We start from the raw sequence: 21,141 nt of genomic DNA, 5'->3' as shown, positions 1-21,141 counted from the left end.
AATATTTGACTTTGACCGTTTCTTACTGTTTGAATAATCCACGTGCCCACCAAATCAACCAATCAAGTTGCGCCACGTCAAACTCGATTCACCTCTGGTTGATCCCCTCCACCGCTACGCCTACAATCTTAATCTACACTCCACCACTTTGATTCCTTTGCTTTGCTTTGATGTAGTGATGATATCACTCCCTTACTCAACAACATGTCTCATTTCTAGAAATTATCCTTTTTTTCCCCTTTATTTTTGCTAATTTTGAATTAATTCTACAAAAATTAAAAAATGAGTTTCATTTATTCTTTGAAATTTTAAAATGATACACTGAATTTTTATGGGTGATTTAAGGAAAGGGTTAATATATCCAAAAGAAAGGGACTAAATTATAAATTATTGTAAACTAGAAGGATGAGATTGGAACTAGAGGTTCAGCGCTTTGGTCTTTCAATTCATATTCGTTTTCGGTTCCGTCTTTCTATTCTCTTTCGTTTATTTACAGTCAGTCTTTTTGACCAACAAAAAAAATAACAAAAAGAAAATCAAAAAAGAAAACGCTTCACTTTCAATGCCGTTGAAATAATCGAATTAACCATCTTCACACTCTCTGTAGCTCAGATTTTTCAGAGCTGCAATACGCTAAAAAAAATAAATTTCTTCGCTTTTCATTTTCATTTTCTCGCAGGAATTTTGGATTCTCCAGAAAAGAGGAAAAGAAAGAGCTCTCGGATTTTCTCTCTTCTTTCTTTTATTTTTCTCCCTTTTTGTATTTTCTCTTTGCGTTAGGTTATTTCTTTTCTTTTTTTTTTTTTTTGTGGAAATGAAGTCTTCATTTGGTAAACTTCGAAGATTTGCGCTTCACAAGAACGATAACAAGGATAAATTAGATATTTTGTCTTCTGCTCATTTAGATGAACTTGCTCAAGCAGCTCAGGTACTTTTTTTTTTTAAAGAATTTATGTTTGAGCTTTGATTTTAATTAAATGCTGATTGATTTAATTGGAAATTGAATCCGCTTCTCTTGTTTCCAATTTTTAAGTGGACAAATGATTTCCAATGATTCGAGCTGTAGTTGAATCGGTTGGACCTAGCTGAGTTGAGTGGACGAGTTTCTAATTCTGTAGTTTCTGATAGAAATACATATTTGGAGAGCTTTTGCTTTGGGAGAATGGGAGTTATTTTGGTTCATTAGGTTTGAGAGATTCTGAATTCTCATTTTTTTTTTATTCTTTATTCACATTAGGAAATATCAAATGAACCTAAAGGCTTATTCCAATGTTTAGAAATTTGAAGTGCTTGAGGATTGGAGAGGATCTAAATCGGGGTTAAGTATTTCATGGGGAACTTATTAGATGGTTTTAATATGATAATTTTCAATAATTTAGTGGAAAGAAATATGGAATTCTAGATGCCGGTGTGAAAGAAACTCATAAGCTTTTTTCTGCATGTGCATTTATATTGATATTGAGCTGCTTACGACATCCTCCTCAGTGACCACTGCTTCTTGGAGGCTGTCTTGGTCTGTTTGAAAGATTATAATTGGATTTATTTTTCTTTTGCTTCATTTGAATGCATTTACAGGAAATGCAAGATATGAGAACTTGCTATGATAGCTTACTTTCTGCAGCTGCAGCAACGGCAAACAGTGCTTATGGTAAAAATGCTGTGTGCTATATTGTCATATCCATTTTTAGGTATCAATGTGTTTCGTTGCCCTGATATTTCTAAATACTTGGACCAATATGCCAAACACATGTTGTATGGTGCTTTTCCAGCCTAAGCGGCTGGTGGCTTTTGAAGAAACTACTGGTCACAGAAATAACATGATTAGGTTTTTATCAAGAATATTACATAATTGGCTTGTGTATCTATGATTCCTGTTATGTTCAGGCTTGCGGAAGTGGGATCAGTATGAATCTATAGGCACATATTATCTCACTAAGAATTTCTTGTTTATATGCTCTAGCACTAACTTGGGGGCCTTTGCTCAGGTGTTAGACTTAGATTTCAGTGAATATCAAAGAAAATTAAACTTTATGTAAATCTAACTTCGATGAAATTTCTACTTTCAGAATTCTCAGAGTCACTGCAAGAAATGGGCTCCTGTCTGCGGGAAAAAAGAGTGCTACCTGATGATGAAGAAAGCCGTAAGTAGAGGCTTTGTTTCTTGCACTATTAGATATTAATAGGCATGTCATGCAAGATCTAACCTGGAATTTTAAGCCCTGGAAAGCTAAACTACATTACTGACTTTATTAGTCCATCTGTTATATTCCTATTTTGAGTAAGGCTGCAGAATTCATTAGCAATTTAACTCTGCCAATTGGTTCAAGTAACTTCTTAGCCAACTTAAGCTATGTCATTTCTTGCTCTTGCCTCACCTTGAGATAATTATTATGTACTTGTATTTTTAGATACGCTAGGCGAACTTGCATGTGGACTAGACATTCATGAGAGATTTTCTCCTTGAACTTAGCATTCGTTTACTGGGGGTTGCATACAGTGATGTGCCTTATTCCATGTCTTAACCTAGGTGACTTAAGTTAAAATTATCATTCCTATTTCATTGTTTTTAATGTTTGATTTTTCTTCAATAAATGCTTCTCGTGCATTAGTGTAAGATGTCAACAAGTAAATATTGGCTCACAGACTAGGCTATCAGCTGTTACCTTTTTTCTTTTTGGTGGAATGGCAATGGAGTGTCTGAAGATGGTGTCCCTGGTCCATGTTATTGTGACTTGATGGGTTGTGCTGTAATGACATCGCATTTATTTGCAGGTAGAATTTTGTTAATGTTGGGGAACTTACAGTTTGAACTCCAGAAACTTGTGGATAACTATGTGAGTGTCAATCTTTTTTTTAAATTGAACACCATAAACTTTTCCACCATTGTTTTATATGTTGTGTTTTCGGAATAGTTCTTTATTTGAACCTTTCTTGATTCTCTTTGTGCTTCAGCGCTCGCATATAGTGCTGACAATTACAAACCCATCAGAGTCACTTCTCAATGAGCTTAGGACTGTCGAGGTTTGTTTATTTGGTTTTCTCCTTTATTTCTAATCTAGAAATAGAAGTTAATCATTTCCTACATGGTGAAGATATTTATTTTTCCTTCATACATATTACCTCAAAACTGTCAATGCTTATTGGTATTTCTCTTGTTTGCTGTGCAGGATATGAAGCGGCAGTGTGATGAAAAAAGGTCCATCAGTTTTCTCTATATGCTTATTTTGCTTAGGTTACAGTAAACCTTTTCTGAATTTGGTTCATGATCTTCAGAAGTGTCTATGAGTACATGGTGACACAACAAAAAGAAAAAGGAAGGTCAAAAGGCGGGAAAGGTGAAACTTTCAGTTTGCGGCAATTGCAAATAGCTCGGGATGAATATGATGAAGTGGCAACCCTTTGTGTTTTCCGATTGAAATCTCTGAAGCAAGGGCAATCTAGAAGTCTTCTAACACAAGCTGCTCGTCACCATGCAGCACAGGTTTTCCTCATTAGTTTCTGAATGTTTCAAATGTCAGTGGCTTCTGCCTTAAGTTCAATGCTTATAAGCTGCTTCCCTTTTTTCTTTCTTTCTCCTTTTCTTTCCCTTGTGATTGCAGTTGAATTTCTTTAAGAAAGGACTTAAATCACTTGAGGCAATTGAGCCTCACCTTAGGCAGGTTACAGAACAACAACACATTGATTATGAGTTCTCTGGCCTTGAAGATGATGATGAGGAAGATGGTGAGATTGCTTACGACCCAAACAAAGAAGGGGAATTAAGTTTTGACTACAGAGCAAATGAGAAAGGGGTTGATGTTGCTTCTGTGTCATCAATAGAGGTAAGATTTTTGTGCCATTTTATATTTCTTAATTCATTTCAATGTTATTGTCAATTTGTAAGTGAGAGTTGATCCTCAAACATTTATGCTTGGTCATATTAGGTCCAAAACTTATGGATTTGATCCTTTCTTATTTCACTTCTGCCTTTTTTTTCAAAAAGAAAAAAAATCCATTTTTTAATTATTGGTAAGATTGTTTTTCTCTGCTAGAATTCCAAACAAACCACAGTTGGTTTTGTCCAGTTTAATGGTTAAATTCATTCTACTTCCAACAGAGGGGATAATATAATTATTATTTGTAATTCACCAAAAAAAAATTTATTATTTGTGTGACAGTTATACATTTGAACTTTTACTCTGATCTGTTTGTGTGTGTTGCCTCCTGTTTGTTCCTAAATATGGTGGTTTATTCTCCAGGAAGATGAAGTAAGTCTTTCTTTCCCCCAAACTTCTTACATGGAAAATGAAGAGGTAAATCTCCGTTCACATTGTGATTTTTGGCCCTATTTTGTAAAACAACGTATGCTCTTAGCTTTATGAATTTTCTTAATTTATTTTTTAGCTGGGCTGCTTGCAGTATGTAGTTTTTAAAATATATGTTTTGTTACTGGCTGCCTGTAGGTAAATCCAGAGAGAAATCATGGGGATATTCAGGTCTCAAGTAGGGAGCATAGAGTGGGTAGCCATTCAGCTCCCATATTTCCTGAAAGGAAGCTTGATCCTGCTGAAAGAGTAAAACAGATGTTGCAGTCGTCTACAAGGAAGTCTAACACTTATGTGCTTCCAACACCAAATGATTCCAAGTCTGCAGTCCCTGCAAGAACAGTTAGCTCATTTACCCACACAAGAACGACAAATGTAGCTGGACGTCCATATAATTTGTGGCATTCTTCCCCACTGGAGTCTGGTGATGGTCAACTATCAGAAAAATCTGAATCAGTCCTGAAGGAGAGTAATAATAGTAATACTTTTACACAACTACCCCCTCCTTTGTCTGAAGGACAAGTAGTACCTGCCCATCCTGATAGTTCCACTGAAGCCAAAAGAATAAAAAAGAAAGCTGCATCCGGTCCATTAACCAGTAAACAAGCATCATCAAGGCCTATTCCTTCTGCTGAACTTCCCCATATAGCTTCAGCAGTATTTTCTCATTTGCCAGTTCCTCAACCATTATCACCTCCAAAAGTATCCCCAAGTGCATCACCTCCCCTTGTTTCTTCACCCAGAATAAATGAGCTTCATGAGCTTCCGAGGCCCCCTCCTGTTAGTTCAGCTGCTAAACCTGCAAAACCTTCTGCCTCGGTTGGCCACTCTGCTCCTCTAGTCTTAAGAAATCAAGAGCATTCTGCAAGTACTATTCCTTCATTGGCATCAAGTGGAGCTTCTCCTCTTCCAGCTCCACCTTCGGTTGTCCCTCGAAGTTTCTCTATACCCTCTAGCAATCAAAGAGCAATGGCGATTCACGTTTCCAGGCTTTTGGAGGCTCCACAAGTTCCATCCCCTCCATTGACGCCCATTTCCATTGTAAACATCAAGCCACTACAAGATGTTTCTGAAGTGCCATCTCATGGTGGCCAAATGAGAGGTGATTGGAGCTCCCTTCCATTACTCTTTATCTAGTTGTCAATATTGTCCGTTTTTGTTTAGTATTATATCTATCAAAGATTATCTGTCATCTTTTATGCTCGGGTGGGATTTAGGAAAAGGTTTTATATATATATATATTATCTTGATGGAGACCATCAGCATCTTCTACTAATATGTCAGTTTATCTATGGACTTAGTGGATGCAATTGCAAAATTGAAGTGAAATCATCATCAACTGTATGCAGGTGGGAGCTGAGAAACCTGAATCTGATTCATATCCGCATTTGTTGAATTTTTCCAAAGTCTGGACATCCAGAAAGTTGAAGTAGGGATCGGCTGTAAATTAAGACGTTAGTAGTATGTTTGGTTTCACATCTCAAACTTTGTCAGCAAATGATGGGAACTGAAGGGCTGAAGATTTGTGTAGCATCATCACGTATATTCTTCACATCAGGATTTCTTTATTTTTTGTACATTTTTACTTTGATGTACGCATCAAAATTCAAAAGTTGAAAAGGGATTTGGCGATTGTATTTGATACGTTGCCACGACCAAGATGTTAAAAGGATTTTGCCCTGGTAAGTGGAAACTGGGAGCTACTGGTGTTTGGATTGTGTATATAGGTTTAGAAGTTAGAATGTAATGGAGCCGAGCCAACTCAGTTGATACATAAATGGCCATTGCCAACTTCAAGCTTAGTTCACTTCTTTGAGCTTGGATAGAGTTTTTAAGCATCTGATTTAGCCTTTTAATAACTAGGGTAAATTACACATACCTCCTATATCCCCTCTTAGGTTTCTCTTTAGGATTTGTTTGAACACAACTATATCATTATTATTATCTATGTGTTCTCTATTTAACTCAATTCTTTATTTTTAATTACAAAATAATGAAATTTAATTTCATCTTAAATTGTTATAAAATTAAATATACTTAATTTCTTTTATAAAAAATTACATTTGATTTCAGTTAAAATTAATATTTAATTTAGAGATATAATAACTTTGAGATCATTCAGTAAATTAATTTTATGAAAAATTAATTGGTTATAACTAAATAGAAAGTTGTAATAAAAAAAAAATTGATCACTCGACACTACTTGACGCCATTGCCACTATGGAAATGTTGACATGATGCCCCGGATCATGGCCTTGGAGGGCTCGACTTATGGCTCAATTTACACCTCCAGTGCTACCATCGATGGAGTGACATGCTTAGGACTTTATGTGTGTTGGCTTTGTATTTCCTCTCTTTTGGTATGTCACCTAGCTCTATCATTTTCCTTTGCTTTCTATATGGTTTTACTCAGTTTGCATCTAATGATATTGAATTATAATTTTTGTATGGCATACTCTTATATTCATAAAAACTGCTACCTTTTATCTAACCCAATCCTTTTTTATATACCAAAAAGGATATAAGAATTTTAAAAATTTGTAAATATATAACCTTGTGCAATTGGTAATTTAATTGTTTCTAACTTGGCATCGTTCTATAGCGAATTTATTTTAAATCAAATTTTCAAACAGGGTTTCAAAATTTCAAATAGTGTTTCAAACAATCAAATTTAACGTGTTACGTCAACTTATTGTTGCATTATTATTAACCAAAATATTACAAGTAGATAACATTAGTGAGAATTTCGTAACAAATTAAAGTTCAATAACTAAAACGTCATTTAAACCAAATATGAATAACTATTTTCATAGTTTAACCTTATAAATTTTTAATAAAAGGGTAAACTACCTAATTAGTTATTTAACTTTTAACGTCTTTCTATTTTGGTTACCGAACTATGAAATTTTTCAATTTGATCTCTAAATACCCGAATTTTTTTTAGTCATTGTGTCATTAAGTACGAGACTGAATGGCATGTCCATTATAAGCTACATATGGTCACTCAACTATGAGAATTTCTGTTTTGGTGACCCAAATAAAAAAAAAGTTTTTATTTAGTTACTAAAGTTGTCAGAATTAGGTCACCATGTTGTTAAGTAATTTGGCATGGTCTTTCATTTTATTTGTCTAATAAAAAAATTAGCCTTCAATATTCATACATTTTATGAAATAAATTTAGCCTTAAATATTTACAAAAGTTGTCAATTTAATCTTAATTATTAGCCTTTTCTCTCTCTCTCTCTCAGTATATTCTTTTATGCTCTTAGCTGGTATTATTTAGCGCATGTAAACTTAAAAGTTTCCAATTTTCTATGCCAGTAAGATCATAAGTTGTCAATATAATTTTTTTTAACACTTTAAATTAAACAATAAAGTTTTTAGTTTTTGACACTAGAAGGATCATAAGTCGTCATAAAACTTTTATTTTGTAATCTTTTTTTTATATATATTTTTAATCAGTCGTTCTCGATGCTGAAAAAGCTCAAATCTTACTGGTGTTAAATAAAATATTATTATAAAGTTTTCTAGCACCAAATATTAGTAAGAATGTTTAAGGCTATATTTATTGATTTTTTAAGAATTAGAATTAAATCGATATAACTTATAAATATTGAGTGGTAAAATTTGTAATTAAGCCAATAAAAAAAGTTCACAACAAACTTTGTTATCAATTAATGACATGGTGATTAAAAAAATCTAATTTCGAAAATTTTATTGACTAAATTGAATTTTTTTTATAGTTGAGTAACCAAAATATAAGCGCTCCGATAGTTGAGTGACCATTCATGTAGTTTATAATGGCCACATTATCTTTGAGTTGCAGACTTAACATCACAATGGCTAAAAATAACAAATTTGGATAGTTTAGTAATCAAATTGAAAATTTTCATAATTTGGTAACCAAAATAGAGACAGGCAAAAAGTTCAGTGACTAATTAGTTACTTTACCTTAAAAATTATTTTTATTTTAAATTAAAAAGGGAAAATCATTAGGAGTCTATGTGAATGGATAAAGCTCCAAAAAACGGCAGAGCAGATTACTGAACTTCCTTCCATGGAGATGACAACTATTCTTCGCTCTTCTTTCACTAATCCCCCATTCACCGCTCATCTCTCTCCTTCTAAATTCCCCCGATCTTTCTCGACCCCATTCCGCCTCCGCACTTCTCTATCCTTTTCTCCCTCTCTTCCTCCAAAATCTTTCCCCACCAACTGCTCTGTCTCTGATGACACAACTTCCTGTGAGTTCAATCTTCTCTATTAAGAAAATTTGTCTTTTCACTTTACCTTTTAGTAACCCATTTCCATAAATTGTCTTGGTTTTGAAATTTTATTGTCTTTCGGTAGCTTTTGTTAAGTTTATGGAACTATTGCTGGATGCGAGATTGCATATGAATAGTTGAGCTTCGTGTGGTACAATTCGAGCTAGATTGTGGGTTAATTTCAATTTGGATACTTTGTTTACTAATTTTTAATTTGGTTCTTATTCATTTGCCGTTATATACGTGAGATTCTATATGAATAGTTGCCTTTTGGTAATGAAATGGAATTAGATTTCCATACTTCGTTGGTCGTCACTTTTTTATTTTTTTGTTTTTGGCTGTCTTGTGTTTCAGCAACTAATGTCGCTAGTGTCGATCTCTCCATCGCTTTGAAGGTCAGATTTCACTTATTTAAAGAAAGACAGGGAAAGTAATTTAAAGAAAGTAGCCATTCTTCTTTCACTTACACTTCACTTTGAACGAAATTGAGTTGGAACTTGGATAAAACTAAAAGCCAACTCCTTTCAAGGAAAAAAAGACATGTATGAATGGCACCAAATTAGTAGCTCACGTTCAAAGCTTGAATTTTTAAAAAAAAATATATAAATATAATATGATAATTTTCTTGTGGTTTGAAGTTCTCACTTTAACTGTTCAGTCTAATTCAGAAGAAAGCAACGGATGTATCTGCTGATCTGAGAGGAACTTCTATATTTCTTGTGGGTAAGCATCTTCTTCTCGATGCGGAGAATGAGTTTGAACTCCTTAATCAATTCCCATATGGTTCTAATACATGTTTGGTGATTGTTTATTTGACATAAAAGGGATGAACAACTCCGTTAAATCCAGTTTGGGGATGTTGCTAGCAGATTTGTTTCGATATTATTACTTTGACAGGTATTGTATTTTCATGTCACTGAGTCTTAGGAATAGCTTTTATTGTTCAAGATATATTGGCTTAGCTTGTTTCTGTGTTCTTCTATCTATAGTGATGCTTTGGTCTCAGAAGCTGCTGGGGGTGAATCTGCCGCCATATCCTTAAAGGAGAGTGATGAGAAGGGATTCAGGGAGTCTGAGGTGTTTTTATTTATTTTACTTCTTTGGCATTACTGTATGTTGATTAACAATGCTAATTTGTCATTTAATAAGAACGGTACATAATTTTTAAATCTACCGAGTCTTTCTTTAGTACAATTCCCAAGAGCATTGAGTAATACATAAATTGTCTTGCTTATAGTCGGTCTAAATATTGTTGCAGACTGAAGTATTGAAACAGTTATCATCAATGGGTAGATTAGTAGTTTGTGCTGGGGATGGTGCAGTTCAAAATTCAACAAATTTGTATGGTGATGTTTGCCCAGTTGAATCAGTTGTCTCTCTCAGTTTGTATTAGTTCTCTGCCTCTCTCACTGTTTTAACCAACTTTATCTTGCTTATAAATAGGGCACTCCTAAGGCATGGCATCTCGATATGGATTGATGTGCCCTTGGAAATGGTAGCCAAGGGAATAATTGGAAACAAGAGTCTCCTTTTGTCATCAGAAATAACTATCTCTGGATCTTATTCAGAGGTATTGCTGTTGATTTCATTTTTAATTGCATGACCACCTTCCCATTCTTTCTCGCAATTGTACTTAAAAGAGTCTGCTCTTCATCTTGGTGATATCTGACAATTCTTAATTTATGATAGGTTTTGTCACAGCTAATGGCTCTTTATGAAGACATGAGAAGAGGATATGCCACTGCTGATGCAACCGTTTCGTTGCAAAGTACATCCACATGAATTTTGTTTCTTGTTACGAGAATAAACCATATATTGTTGGTTTTAACTTCAAATTGCTTCTTCTTAAGCAGAAGTAGCATATCAGCTAGGTTACGAGGACATGGATGCAGTGACAACAGAAGACATTACTATGGAGGTGGAGAAGCATAGTTCCAAAACTTGTCTCCCCTTCATTTGGAATTAATAAATAGGAAATTTCTGTAGGTTCAAATAAAGGAATTCTCTATGATATTTTCAGGTTCTCAAGGAAATAGAGAGACTTACAAGAGTGAAAAAGATGATGGAGGCTGCAGCTAGACCGTTTTAGCCAACAGGGAATAGGTTTAGCCCATGCTGATATTGCTGCTGTATTCTTCTTTGGTTTGGTACTCTTCATATATACTTTTTATCTTGTTTAAAGTAGTTTAGAAGACGCTAAGGTGATCTATTCACTTTACCACACTTTTCAATATGATAGATGTATCTGAATTCTGAACATTGCAGCAAGATTGAGTAATTAAAAGGTGAAATGCATGTTTTGCATTACTGAGCTACCACTTGATTGAAGCTAATCTTTGGAAGAGAGATGGAAAAAGATGTTTTAAGAAGTCAAAATGATGGTCATAAACATAATACCTTTTGCAAGTGTTGATGGGCATGCATTAGAACCATTAGCATTAACATTAGACTTCCGCAGTTCCTACCTGTTACCAAATAATGGGTACCTACCTGTGCCATAAATGTCTACATATGCTTCTTTTTAAATGTCTTTTCTCTTTACCCCTTTTCTCACTATCTATCCTTTTCATTTCTAGTGAGATGATAAATTTATAAGAAAGTAATGAATTGAGTAATGAAGCTTTAGGTAGGTTTACACGATGTGAGAATGCCTAAAAAGCATCAGTTTAGTCTCAATAAGCACTCAACTATTTGCAGCCTGTTTTTTTCTCAACTTTTAATATCTGTTATTCTGATTAGATATATCATGGAGGTCCTGTACTAGGAGTTAGATTGCATTTTGCCCCCTCTACTTAAAAAAAGGCAAATTAATCACTCACGTTAGATCAAAGAGCAAATTAGTCTTTTCTGTTAAAAATTTCATTTATTTGTACTATTTAAAATTGACATGGCCTACAAAATAATTAGATAGTGCCATGTGTTGTGCCATGTGAATCTTTAATCTAATGTACATGGACTAATTTATTATTTTTTTGAGTGTAGGGGGTAAAATATAATTTGACTTGCCACCATGGTACCTTTAGCGATATATAATATTTAGAGTTAGAAATGGCATATTAGGATTACATGTACTAACTTTAATTTAATAAACAAATGACATCCTGTCTCCTCTGCTACAGCCTTTAACCTAAAACTCACAGACATTGACGACAGATGTCTGGTGTATGTGCCTCTGCACCTTTTATACACAGAATTCTATTGTTTTTTTCTCAGTGCAACGTGGTAATAGTATTTGGTAAAAAACCAGAGACAAAAGATAAATTCATACATATAAACATGCATGCGGACCCAATGTTAGAGGGGATGACGAAGTAGAGTAGAAGCAGGCATGCTATGGAAATTGAGATGTCAAAATTGATAATGGAGTTGTGGGTAGGGTTGGGTACCTGGTTGTTGGGTCTTTTGGCTTTCAGTTCATGTTACCATTGCCAACTTGGTTTTTACAACTTTCAACTGGCTTTATGATGAACCTCCCACCCACCTTCGCAGCTGAACAACCTTGAATTCAATCTACATATAAAAAAGTACTAATCTCATATTTGTGCTTCAATATCTAAGCTATTCTGTTATTTTGTCACAAAGAAGTCAAAACTTTACCACAAGTTACAGAAAATTATAAATTGCCAAAGTAACAAAGGAAAGAAAAAACAAACGGGAAATTCCCAAATAGACTAGGAAAAAGAAAGGTTAAAATTTGAAAAAATGGAAAAACATCCGACTTCAATTTTAATAATATAAAAAAGATGCCAATTCAGACTCTTACTTGCTACGCAGGGATTTTGTCTTTCCATTTACTACTTAAATACATTCAATTTCGATATTAAAATTTTATATGAAATTCTTAATAAAAATTCTATTGATATAGCATTTTGAAATAAAGGTAAAATGATATAGTAATAAACTTAAATTTAATAGGAAACTTTTATGGGGATAACAATCTGATTTATATTTTTAAATTAAAAAAAAAGAATTAAATTCAATCTTTTTAGAATTGGACCATTAATTGAGCCATCAATTTTTGAGTTTTAGTTTAAATTAAATAAATTATTAAAAAATAAAACTATTCAAGAATTGATTTTTCCAAACAGAAACACTCAGTATCCAATTCTTAAAACATTGAACTAGGGTGAGTAAATTGTAAATGCTTTAACAAAGAGAGGTTAATTTCACTTGCAGTAACAAAGGAAAAATACTAAAACAAGAAAGCAAAAATGGCGGCATACGTAAAGAGGAGGATGAGGGTAATTTCCATTTAACTTTCAAGATCATTGTTTTCATTTTCATTTTTATATTTTATTTACTTTTTCATATTTTTGGAATTATAAACAGGGAGAGGGATCAGTGTCTTCCATCCTCTCACTCACATTCTCAACATTTCTTCTCTCTCCTTTTCTCTCCCTACCCCTAAAAGACGCAAACGAAGAAAATTTTCACATTTAAGTTCCCTTTTCTTTTTTTTTTTTTAAATTTAATTTTACCTTTAAAGTTTCGATCTTTGTTAATCATCATAATAATAGAGAATCCAATCTTCCTATTTAGCCTTCCATTGTAATTTGGTAGATATAGCCGTATATATTTATGGGCCGATCATTCAAATGATTTGTTTAGCAGCGTATTTCATCCCAACTTTCTTTTACTGGTGCGTCCATTAATCACTTTAATCTGTTCAATGTTTGTGTGTCTTTTGCCTTTTTCTAATTCTTAATTATGCTGATCAAGCTTGGGTTTTGTTCAAAATTAATTAATTATTTCTTTATTTTACTTGGTGAATTCATCTCTCTACGCTGATGGTTTTAACTTAATAAGCCTTGCTTCTGGCCGAGGCTGGTGAATGTGTGCCGTGAAAGCAACCTCTTTTTAGGGTGTACGCTCTCTCTTTTTTTGCCTTTGTATTAGTGTTTTTGATTGTTACAAGGAACAATATAGGCCATCAGGGGCTCTTTTTTGTCTTTCATTTGTTAGTTTTTAATATTTTGGTTGAAAACGAATTCTGGGTTTTCGTTTTCAAGTTCGTTTCTCCTTTGGATCCATGGTTGATAGGAATTTGCCTTGATTTTGAGGTACTTCCATTGCCGTCTTGCTCTTATTCTGGTTTTTAAAATATGGTTTTGTTTCTTGTTGATTGAAGGAGCTTTTAAAGGAAAAAGTGACTTTGTATTTATCTCTTAGTACGCATCGGCTTGTATATCTTTTTTATGGAATTCTGTTGTTAAATCGAAGAATTTAGGCTATGGTGGATTAGATTTGGCATTAGATGGAGTCCAGCTTGGTCAGCACCATGCTCAATGCTTTTTGAGATGAAATCTGATATATATATTTTTTCTAATTTCCCCTGGTTCAGCTAATTTCTTTATTGGAATTTTCCCGCAGGCATTCACGGTGATTACTTTTGATAGCAACATGAACTCCCTGTGCTTTGGTGCTTGCTGGTATGGAGGCCAGAAGATCTGTGCTAGTCATTATCGTTGGATAGTTAGTTTGTGTTTGGCTTTCTCAATGGAGGCTTGTAAGCGAATTGCAGCTGAAATGTGGATGCCATTGGTAGACACATAGTACTTCTTGGAACCATTCCATTGCTCATCGGGAACATTGTTAGAAGTAGGAGACATTAGAATTAGGAGAATTGGATTCCATTCACAGTTATAATCTAGATGAATTTGAACAACTAGAACTGATTAGAATATATCGAATTGTGTAAAAGTAATAAAAGCAAACACGAGTGACAGAGGAAGAGGGTGAGTAGCTTGTAATTTAGCCCCATTTGGATAACTTAGTACAACATTTTCTGCAATTTTAGCAATGGGGTTGCCACAAGTTTCCTCAGATGATAGTGCTGAGGAAGGTGAAGCTGCATCCAGGGCTGCATTCTTGCGAAGCCCACCGCGGTTTGCAGGTAGCAGCGCCTGTGATTTAGATGGAATGCAGAAAGGAAGTTTGGGCCAGACTATTGGGAATTCTTTCTGTCCTTCCCTGGGAGATTTTCAAAGGAAAACTTCTTTGGAGCTTTCAAGGTTTTCAGATGAAACTTTTAAACATGGCGGGGAAACAAATGCCTCATCGAATGTTCATGGGCTGAAGGTTGGCTCTGCCAGCGTGGTTGGGCCGTATGCAACTCCTAAAAGTGCGCAGAAAATCCAAAATGCTGTTTCTAGGATTGTGGGTTTTGAATCACTTGGAACAAGTAAGCTAGTGGAGGGCATTTCTAGTGATCAGGTTCATTCTTCTTCTGTTCTTGGTGTCAGAGATAATGAAACGGAATCTGCCGGGTCATTAGTCAGGAAGCGATTGTTGTCACCATTAAATAGCATGCTTTTCTCTGATCAAATTAGCAGTGACCCTTTGGACATTAGCTACAGTAGCAATCAAGGAAACTTATCTCCCTTAGCTGACAAGCATAGGGTTCCTGTTTTACAAGACAACAAAAAAGCAAATATTGGCAGCCAAATGAAATCCACAGCATCATCCTGGTCCTTGCCAAGCTGCTTAGGACATGGAGACATACCATATGAAAAGGGTGGAACTGCATCTGTATTTTTCACGGATGGCCCTTTACTGGGAAACAAAGAACCACACCTATCTTGTACTTTTTCGTATTCACCTGGGGTTGATCAATTCCAAGAACCAAGTCTGTTACGGTCCCAGACTGGAGCAATATCTATATCTTCCCAAATGGCAACCTCACCTCCTGTTACTTTATCACCACTTGGTCCAAAGTTCAGTGAAAGGATTACAGCTGCAGGAGGATGGATGAATCTTAAAAAGGAAATGGATGATTGTTCTTCAACCCTAAAAGATATAGAACAATCAGTTGAAAGGTTTGACTCTGGTAGTATATTTGCCCCTGAAGAAGAGGAGTTTGAAATTACAAGCAGATCATTCGAAGATACTAGTTTTTTGCACAAAGAATTTTCCACTTCTTCTCTTGAAAGTTCTGCTAGATTAAGCTGGCCTCTGTGGCAAGAATCAGCCCCTACATCTCCATATAAGAGATTTATCAAAGGTTTTAGTGGGCATCCTGTTAGGAGGTCCTTGGTTGGTTCATTTGAGGAGTCACTATTGTCTGGAAGGTTCTTTTCTGGAAAACTCAATCAGGTTAGTTGTAAAGTGAGTTTGATTATGCTGTTCCATTCTGGGTTTTTGTAGGAAATTATTTGTCCACAGATGTCTGTATTACTCATTTGTTTGCTACTTATTTCTTGTATGCATAGAGGATTGATGGTTTTCTAGCTGTTCTGAGCATAACTGGAGGGGCCTTCTCTCCACAATCTCAGAAACTTCCGTTTTCTGTAACCAGTGTGGATGGAGATTGTTTTTTACTGTATTATGCATCCATTGATCTTTCAAGGAATTCATCATCAAATAAGTGCCGAGATCAGAAGCAGAAAAGAGGCCTTAGCATTGATGATTCGCAGCCTGTAAGAAGCCGGTTGCGTATTCCTATGAAAGGGCGCATACAGTTGGTAAATGTTTCTTACCAGAATCTGGTTGGATTCTTCCAAGTATCTTGATGTTATCAATTAAGCTTTGTTTGAGTTCTATTACATTATACCATCTCTTTAAACCTAAATATGATCATTCCAATTAACAAAAAGTTTTCTACTGATTGGTAGTCTGTGTTTGAGCTTTTGTAGCACGCTTCTATAACCTTTTGTCTCAGGCTCTTGCTCCCCTCTAGTTGTGATTTATATGTGGGACCTTGTTCAGTGCAGGTTGATATCCTATGAGGGAGTTGGCTAATGTAGTGGCCTGCTCTTTGTTTTTTCTTAAACTGCAATTAGCTTTAGAATCTTTATGAGATCCTCATCCTGTCTAGAATTCTCAGAAATGAATTTCATTTGTTCTTGGTGGATTCATCTACAGGTTCTTAGCAATCCAGAGAAAACACCTCTTCACACTTTTCTCTGCAACTATGATCTGAGTGACATGCCAGCTGGTACCAAGGTAATATTAATTGTAATCTGCACATCTGTTTTTCTTTAGCCATTTGAGACTTGCTTTGCTTTGAATGCTTCACTAGTGACATAAAATCTTTCTTACTATATCTTTGCACTTCAGTAATTATCTTAATTCTAAATATGGTTGACTAAAATGCAAAAGAAAAGATTGAGTTTTGGTTTACTTTTGGTATTAAGTTGCTATAATGGGATGGCTATTTGTTCTCTAGACATATGCTTCCTTTTTCTTTTTTTTTTGCTAAATCGTTGATTTCATTAATGATAAAAGAACTTGAAGACATTACAAGTGACTGCAACAGGGATCATACCAGAACACTGATAACACAAACAAAAATCTCATCATCCTAGATGAACTCACTTAAGTCAAAACCAACACACCTACCAGAAAATTGCATCATGCATAAAACCAATGACTACAAATAGCACCATGCAAAAAGTTTGTAACTCTTATCCACCTTGTTGTCTGTCATATCTTCTTTTTATCTCAAGACATCATCACCTCCCACTGATCTTAAAAGATTTTTGTAGCCTATTGCTCAACACAGTACACTTCCCAATATTCAATCCCCATAAATGCTATGAGAAATCACCGTATTCATAAGCAACTTTGATTTACTACAGATCTGTTAATTTCACTAAGAAGAGGGCTTCCTCAGCATTCAAGGAGTTGGTTTTAGGCACCATTCCATTCCTAAGCAACCTCAGGGACCACACATGTCAACCCATGAGGTTAACTCAACACTATCACCTCATTTAGCTAAAGCATGAGCTTCTTTAACAAAGCACATTTTGAACTACTACCTAACCCACTCACATTCCTGCTTAAAATTTCCACAACAGATTCCCCACCATCAGGATGAACTTATCTCAATGACTCAATTCCCCTTAAGCGTAATACATGCATGATTCTGAACCAGCATCCAGCCCTAGGAAATCCCAAAAATTCGAGGAATTTTTTTTTGCTAAACGATGCTTAGTTGCCTAAGAGCAAAGATGTGACACACAATCCAGCTCCAAAACCGCAACTCTCACGCTGCCAAATAAACATAATCCTCAGAAATCAATGCACCTAACCAAACCAACCATAAACCCCGAAATCATAAAAGTCCCTTGTAGAAATATAATTCTGTTCTTTACAATTCTATTTGAGCAGAGAGAAATTTCTATCCCATACTAGTGGCTCGCCAGCTTTCCCAGTAGCTGCTGCAAACTCCCAATTAAAACCATCCATTCCCCACAATTGTTTAATAAAAATCTCCGTAATGCACTACATTATAGCTTCATGTAAAATTAGCATCCCAACATTCAATTTAAGCATCAGTTCCCTTACCATTAATTGTTTTGAACCCCCTTATAAACCACTATCATTCCAGCAAACAATCTTCATTATCAAACAACCAACTCACCGCACCTAATACAACAAGCCACTCCCGAACGGAAACCCAATCCCCAAATGAAAAACTCAACACCTACAGACTATTTTAACACTCACAGAGAGCCAACAACACAATCTTCTACACTAAATCAGCATTAAAAAAGTACAAACTAGAAAAGATAGGTTACCTCTGCCGTTCAGTTTCCTGAATTCTTTGGATCACTTCACCATCATAAAAACTAGCCGCACAGCCCAATCTTTTCCCCAGCTCCCATGTTGAATCACATCCTCATCCATCATTTTCTTTAAGTCTCTAAAATCACCTTCAGAGATAGATTCAATGGCTATTTCCAACTCCTTGCTCACTTTTTCATCCCTATCCTTTGCCTTCACATTCTTTCTGCTCACACTTTCATAATTGAGTGCTATCCAAATGAAAACCTTAAGTGTCTCAAATCACTGCAGTTTGGTGTCATTCTTATAATCCTTTGCCTTCACATTTGCACGTGCATTTTAGTTTTATGAAGTTTCTAAGTTTAAGCTCTTGAGCTTGTTCAAATCATTGTAGACATTTGTGCGCCAGAAGATTACTCTAGCATCTTCTGCTCCAAATTCTGCAGAGCTGAAACCAAGTTTTGACACGAAAGTCCAAGATAAGGTGAGACTAACCTCTCACGAAAATTCTCCTTTATGCCACAACAGACACGAGAAGGAAAGTAGTGGAATTAAAGGCAGTGAAGACTTGGAATTACTGGAATCAACACAACTGACTGGTTGCAACAATGACCAATGCAAGGATTACGCCTGCACCGATGCATGTCAGAAATCTGACCGGAAACTTTCCCATGGTTGCGCTAAGGTCAATGAACACACCAATAGCGTTGGTTCACTTCGATATGCTCTTCATCTCAGATTTCTATGCCCTTCTCCCAAAAAAGGTCCCAAGTCATTTCTGAGATGTAAGTCTGATCCGGGGTCAGTTCCTCAAAAGACTGGCATTGAAAAGGATGGGGATCGGAGATTCTATTTATACAACGACTTGAGGGTTGTGTTCCCTCAACGCCATTCAGATGCTGATGAGGGCAAGGTAATGCAATCTACCATTTGTTCGTGTATATATATACACGTTTAACTCTACTCACGTGTGTTTATACTATGCCATATGTGTTCTAATAAGGTTGTTGTGTAATCGCAGTTGAGCGTGGAATACCATTATCCAGAAGATCCAAGATACTTCGATATCAGCAACTGAATCATCTAATTTACACCCAAAAAGCAAGCTTTCTTTTGCTGACTTTGTACATAAATAGTTACTGTATGTTTCATTTCAGTCATCTCACCTCGAAATGGCACTAACCCTCATCAACCTGTATATACCCTTTATTCTGTAATAATTTGATGGGTTAAACATTGTTAAAGTGGCCTCTTCTTAGCGCTGTTCAAAACTTGGTAAGTTTCCCTTTATCTGAATTAAAAAAATCCCAAGTTCCTTAGGTCTTTGAAGAAACAATGCCGCTTAAGCTGATAGGGAAACAGGGCTTATTCTTTCTTATTTAGCCAATTTTTACATCTGAAGGGTTAAAGAAGTGTATGGGATTCATTGGATATAAGTTGGAAAGGATAAACCAAAAAAGAACCCAGTTGGTGCAAACCAGCCAGGGGAAACTCCGATATCTTTACAAATTTGGAGAAGGATATAGTGTTAATATATAACAATTTTATCATTCTAAACGTGGCTACATTGGTAATTCCTCACGACGTTGATTACAGGTTTTTGCAGGATTTGGTCTCATTGATTATCATTGTTCAAATGTGGAATGTGAAATTTAATTTGTGATTAAACGTGAAATTGACTTGTAAATGGTTGGATAATATGGTGGTATACACCGTGGAAGGTGTAATGGTTGGACAACATGGTGGTACATATTGTGAAAGGTGTAAAGAGTCATTATAATAAAGATAATTCACATTCTGTATTGTGTAGAGAGCCACTGGAGATTGAGTTAATAATGTTGAGGATGTGTTTTAACAAAAGTTGCCCATGTAGGTTGGGTGTGTTCTTTATATGCTTATCCGGGGGGATCGCTAAGGAGGCAAGTAAGGGTTTTGGATTCCTTAGTTGAATGGTATAATTGTTATTTTAGGCTCTCCAAAAGGTAAAAATTTATTTTAAGTCTTTAATTAGATAAAAAATTCAAGTTTTAGCCCTTTAAAAATAAATAATTTAATTTAAGTATTTTTAGCACTATACTTTTAGCTTTGACTCCTCCAAAATTTTTTAATTTTAACTCGGCCTTTTAAAACAAAATTCTTGACTTCACTCTTGTGCCTACCCTAATGTTGAATAGGGGTGTTCAACCGGTTAACCGACCCGAAATACTATTAACCGAATTAATTGGCCCTTTAAAACTCTTAACCATTAACTGGACCGAAATTTTTCGGTTAATTCAGTCGGTTAACCGAATTAATCGAAAATTATATATTTTTTTGTTTTTGGTTAAAAGAATAAAAATTTAACTAAATTAATCGAATTAAAGTATTGAATCACTACATAATTAAAAACACTCCATAAGTCTTGAAATTAAAACATAATTGAAATGTGAGTCTTTAATATTCTCCATTTGTATCCATTTCTTCTCTTCAAAAGATCTCCATTTGCATTACACCTACAAAAATTATGTGCAAAAAATAAGCATATAATAGAAATATATGCATTTAAAAAAATCAAATAATATAAACAAATGAATAGGTTGTAAGTTAACAAGAGCATACCTTTAACTCACGAAAGCTTATGAATTTAAAATAAGCTCTAATGCATTCCAAGAGAAGTCTAAACATTGAATCGATTAAATAAGTAGGAGTGACATGGTAAAAAAATTGAAACTATTAAAATAAAACAATAAATATACCACTTTCAATCTTGTCAAGCTCTTGGATTTGTTCTTCAATCTTTTTGATGTCTTCTTGTGATGATAATTTTTGAATCCAATCTTGAGTACACACAAGAGCTTGTACAGTTTTAGGAGTTAAAGAACTCCTATATTGATCAATCACATATCCCTCAGTGCTAAATGCAAACTTCGAAGCAACCGTAGAAATCGGTAAAGCTAACACATCTTTGGCCATTTTTGAAAGAGTGGGAAATCTAGGGCTATTCACTTTTCACCACAATAAAATATCAAAATCTTCAACAAAATCCTCATTAGCCTTAGCTAGATATTTATCCAATTCAGATGTTTTAT

General features: G+C 35.0%; 3 protein-coding genes across 6 annotated transcripts; all 3 read left to right on the top strand.

Annotated features, from left to right (window-relative positions):
* Window positions 1-453: 453 nt before the first annotated feature.
* LOC108460936 (uncharacterized protein At2g33490-like) lies at window positions 454-6,268 on the top strand. Its single transcript, XM_017760643.2, has 11 exons — window positions 454-928; window positions 1,576-1,648; window positions 2,067-2,141; window positions 2,773-2,834; window positions 2,953-3,021; window positions 3,168-3,196; window positions 3,274-3,481; window positions 3,600-3,821; window positions 4,239-4,292; window positions 4,443-5,406; window positions 5,654-6,268. The coding sequence occupies exons 1-11, from the start codon at window positions 815-817 to the stop codon at window positions 5,662-5,664; spliced, it is 1,881 nt and encodes a 626-aa protein (XP_017616132.1). The 5' UTR covers window positions 454-814; the 3' UTR covers window positions 5,665-6,268.
* A 2,027-nt stretch (window positions 6,269-8,295) lies between these two features.
* Window positions 8,296-10,884, top strand: LOC108458287 (probable inactive shikimate kinase like 1, chloroplastic). Its single transcript, XM_017757633.2, has 10 exons — window positions 8,296-8,548; window positions 8,924-8,964; window positions 9,238-9,292; window positions 9,394-9,466; window positions 9,559-9,646; window positions 9,828-9,910; window positions 10,013-10,139; window positions 10,259-10,337; window positions 10,423-10,487; window positions 10,590-10,884. The coding sequence occupies exons 1-10, from the start codon at window positions 8,362-8,364 to the stop codon at window positions 10,656-10,658; spliced, it is 867 nt and encodes a 288-aa protein (XP_017613122.1). The 5' UTR covers window positions 8,296-8,361; the 3' UTR covers window positions 10,659-10,884.
* A 1,753-nt stretch (window positions 10,885-12,637) lies between these two features.
* LOC108460532 (uncharacterized) lies at window positions 12,638-19,409 on the top strand. 4 transcript variants are annotated; one of them, XM_017760046.2, is made up of 7 exons: window positions 12,638-12,810; window positions 12,899-13,208; window positions 13,940-15,661; window positions 15,778-16,029; window positions 16,430-16,510; window positions 18,468-18,986; window positions 19,095-19,409. In XM_017760046.2, the coding sequence occupies exons 3-7, from the start codon at window positions 14,369-14,371 to the stop codon at window positions 19,149-19,151; spliced, it is 2,202 nt and encodes a 733-aa protein (XP_017615535.1). In that variant the 5' UTR covers window positions 12,638-12,810; window positions 12,899-13,208; window positions 13,940-14,368; the 3' UTR covers window positions 19,152-19,409. The 4 variants fall into 4 exon arrangements, with proteins under 4 accessions (XP_017615535.1, XP_017615536.1, XP_052883015.1 ...); XM_017760047.2 differs by having other exon boundaries at window positions 12,899-13,629; XM_053027055.1 differs by lacking the exon at window positions 12,899-13,208.
* The last annotated feature ends 1,732 nt before the right edge of the window (window positions 19,410-21,141 follow it).

This window comes from Gossypium arboreum, chromosome 4 (genome assembly GCF_025698485.1).
Source record: "Gossypium arboreum isolate Shixiya-1 chromosome 4, ASM2569848v2, whole genome shotgun sequence".
Lineage (NCBI taxonomy): Eukaryota > Viridiplantae > Streptophyta > Magnoliopsida > Malvales > Malvaceae > Gossypium > Gossypium arboreum.
This window is presented reverse-complemented; position numbering and strand designations above follow the sequence as displayed.

What these genes read in the sequence shown, in the direction of transcription:
- LOC108460936 (XM_017760643.2), top strand. Translation starts at nt 815, where the DNA reads ATGAAGTCTTCATTTGGTAAACTTCGAAGATTTGCGCTTCACAAGAAC. An exon ending in CGGCAGTGTGATGAAAAAAG is followed by an intron (nt 3,197 to 3,273) that starts GTCCATCAGTTT and finishes CATGATCTTCAG; the next exon opens with AAGTGTCTATGAGTACATGG. An exon ending in CTTACATGGAAAATGAAGAG is followed by an intron (nt 4,293 to 4,442) that starts GTAAATCTCCGT and finishes GGCTGCCTGTAG; the next exon opens with GTAAATCCAGAGAGAAATCA.
- LOC108460532 (XM_053027055.1), top strand. Translation starts at nt 14,369, where the DNA reads ATGGGGTTGCCACAAGTTTCCTCAGATGATAGTGCTGAGGAAGGTGAA. An exon ending in TTTCTGGAAAACTCAATCAG is followed by an intron (nt 15,662 to 15,777) that starts GTTAGTTGTAAA and finishes TTGTATGCATAG; the next exon opens with AGGATTGATGGTTTTCTAGC. An exon ending in ACATGCCAGCTGGTACCAAG is followed by an intron (nt 16,511 to 18,467) that starts GTAATATTAATT and finishes AAATCATTGTAG; the next exon opens with ACATTTGTGCGCCAGAAGAT.
- LOC108458287 (XM_017757633.2), top strand. Translation starts at nt 8,362, where the DNA reads ATGGAGATGACAACTATTCTTCGCTCTTCTTTCACTAATCCCCCATTC. An exon ending in CGATATTATTACTTTGACAG is followed by an intron (nt 9,467 to 9,558) that starts GTATTGTATTTT and finishes TTCTATCTATAG; the next exon opens with TGATGCTTTGGTCTCAGAAG. An exon ending in AGGGATTCAGGGAGTCTGAG is followed by an intron (nt 9,647 to 9,827) that starts GTGTTTTTATTT and finishes ATATTGTTGCAG; the next exon opens with ACTGAAGTATTGAAACAGTT.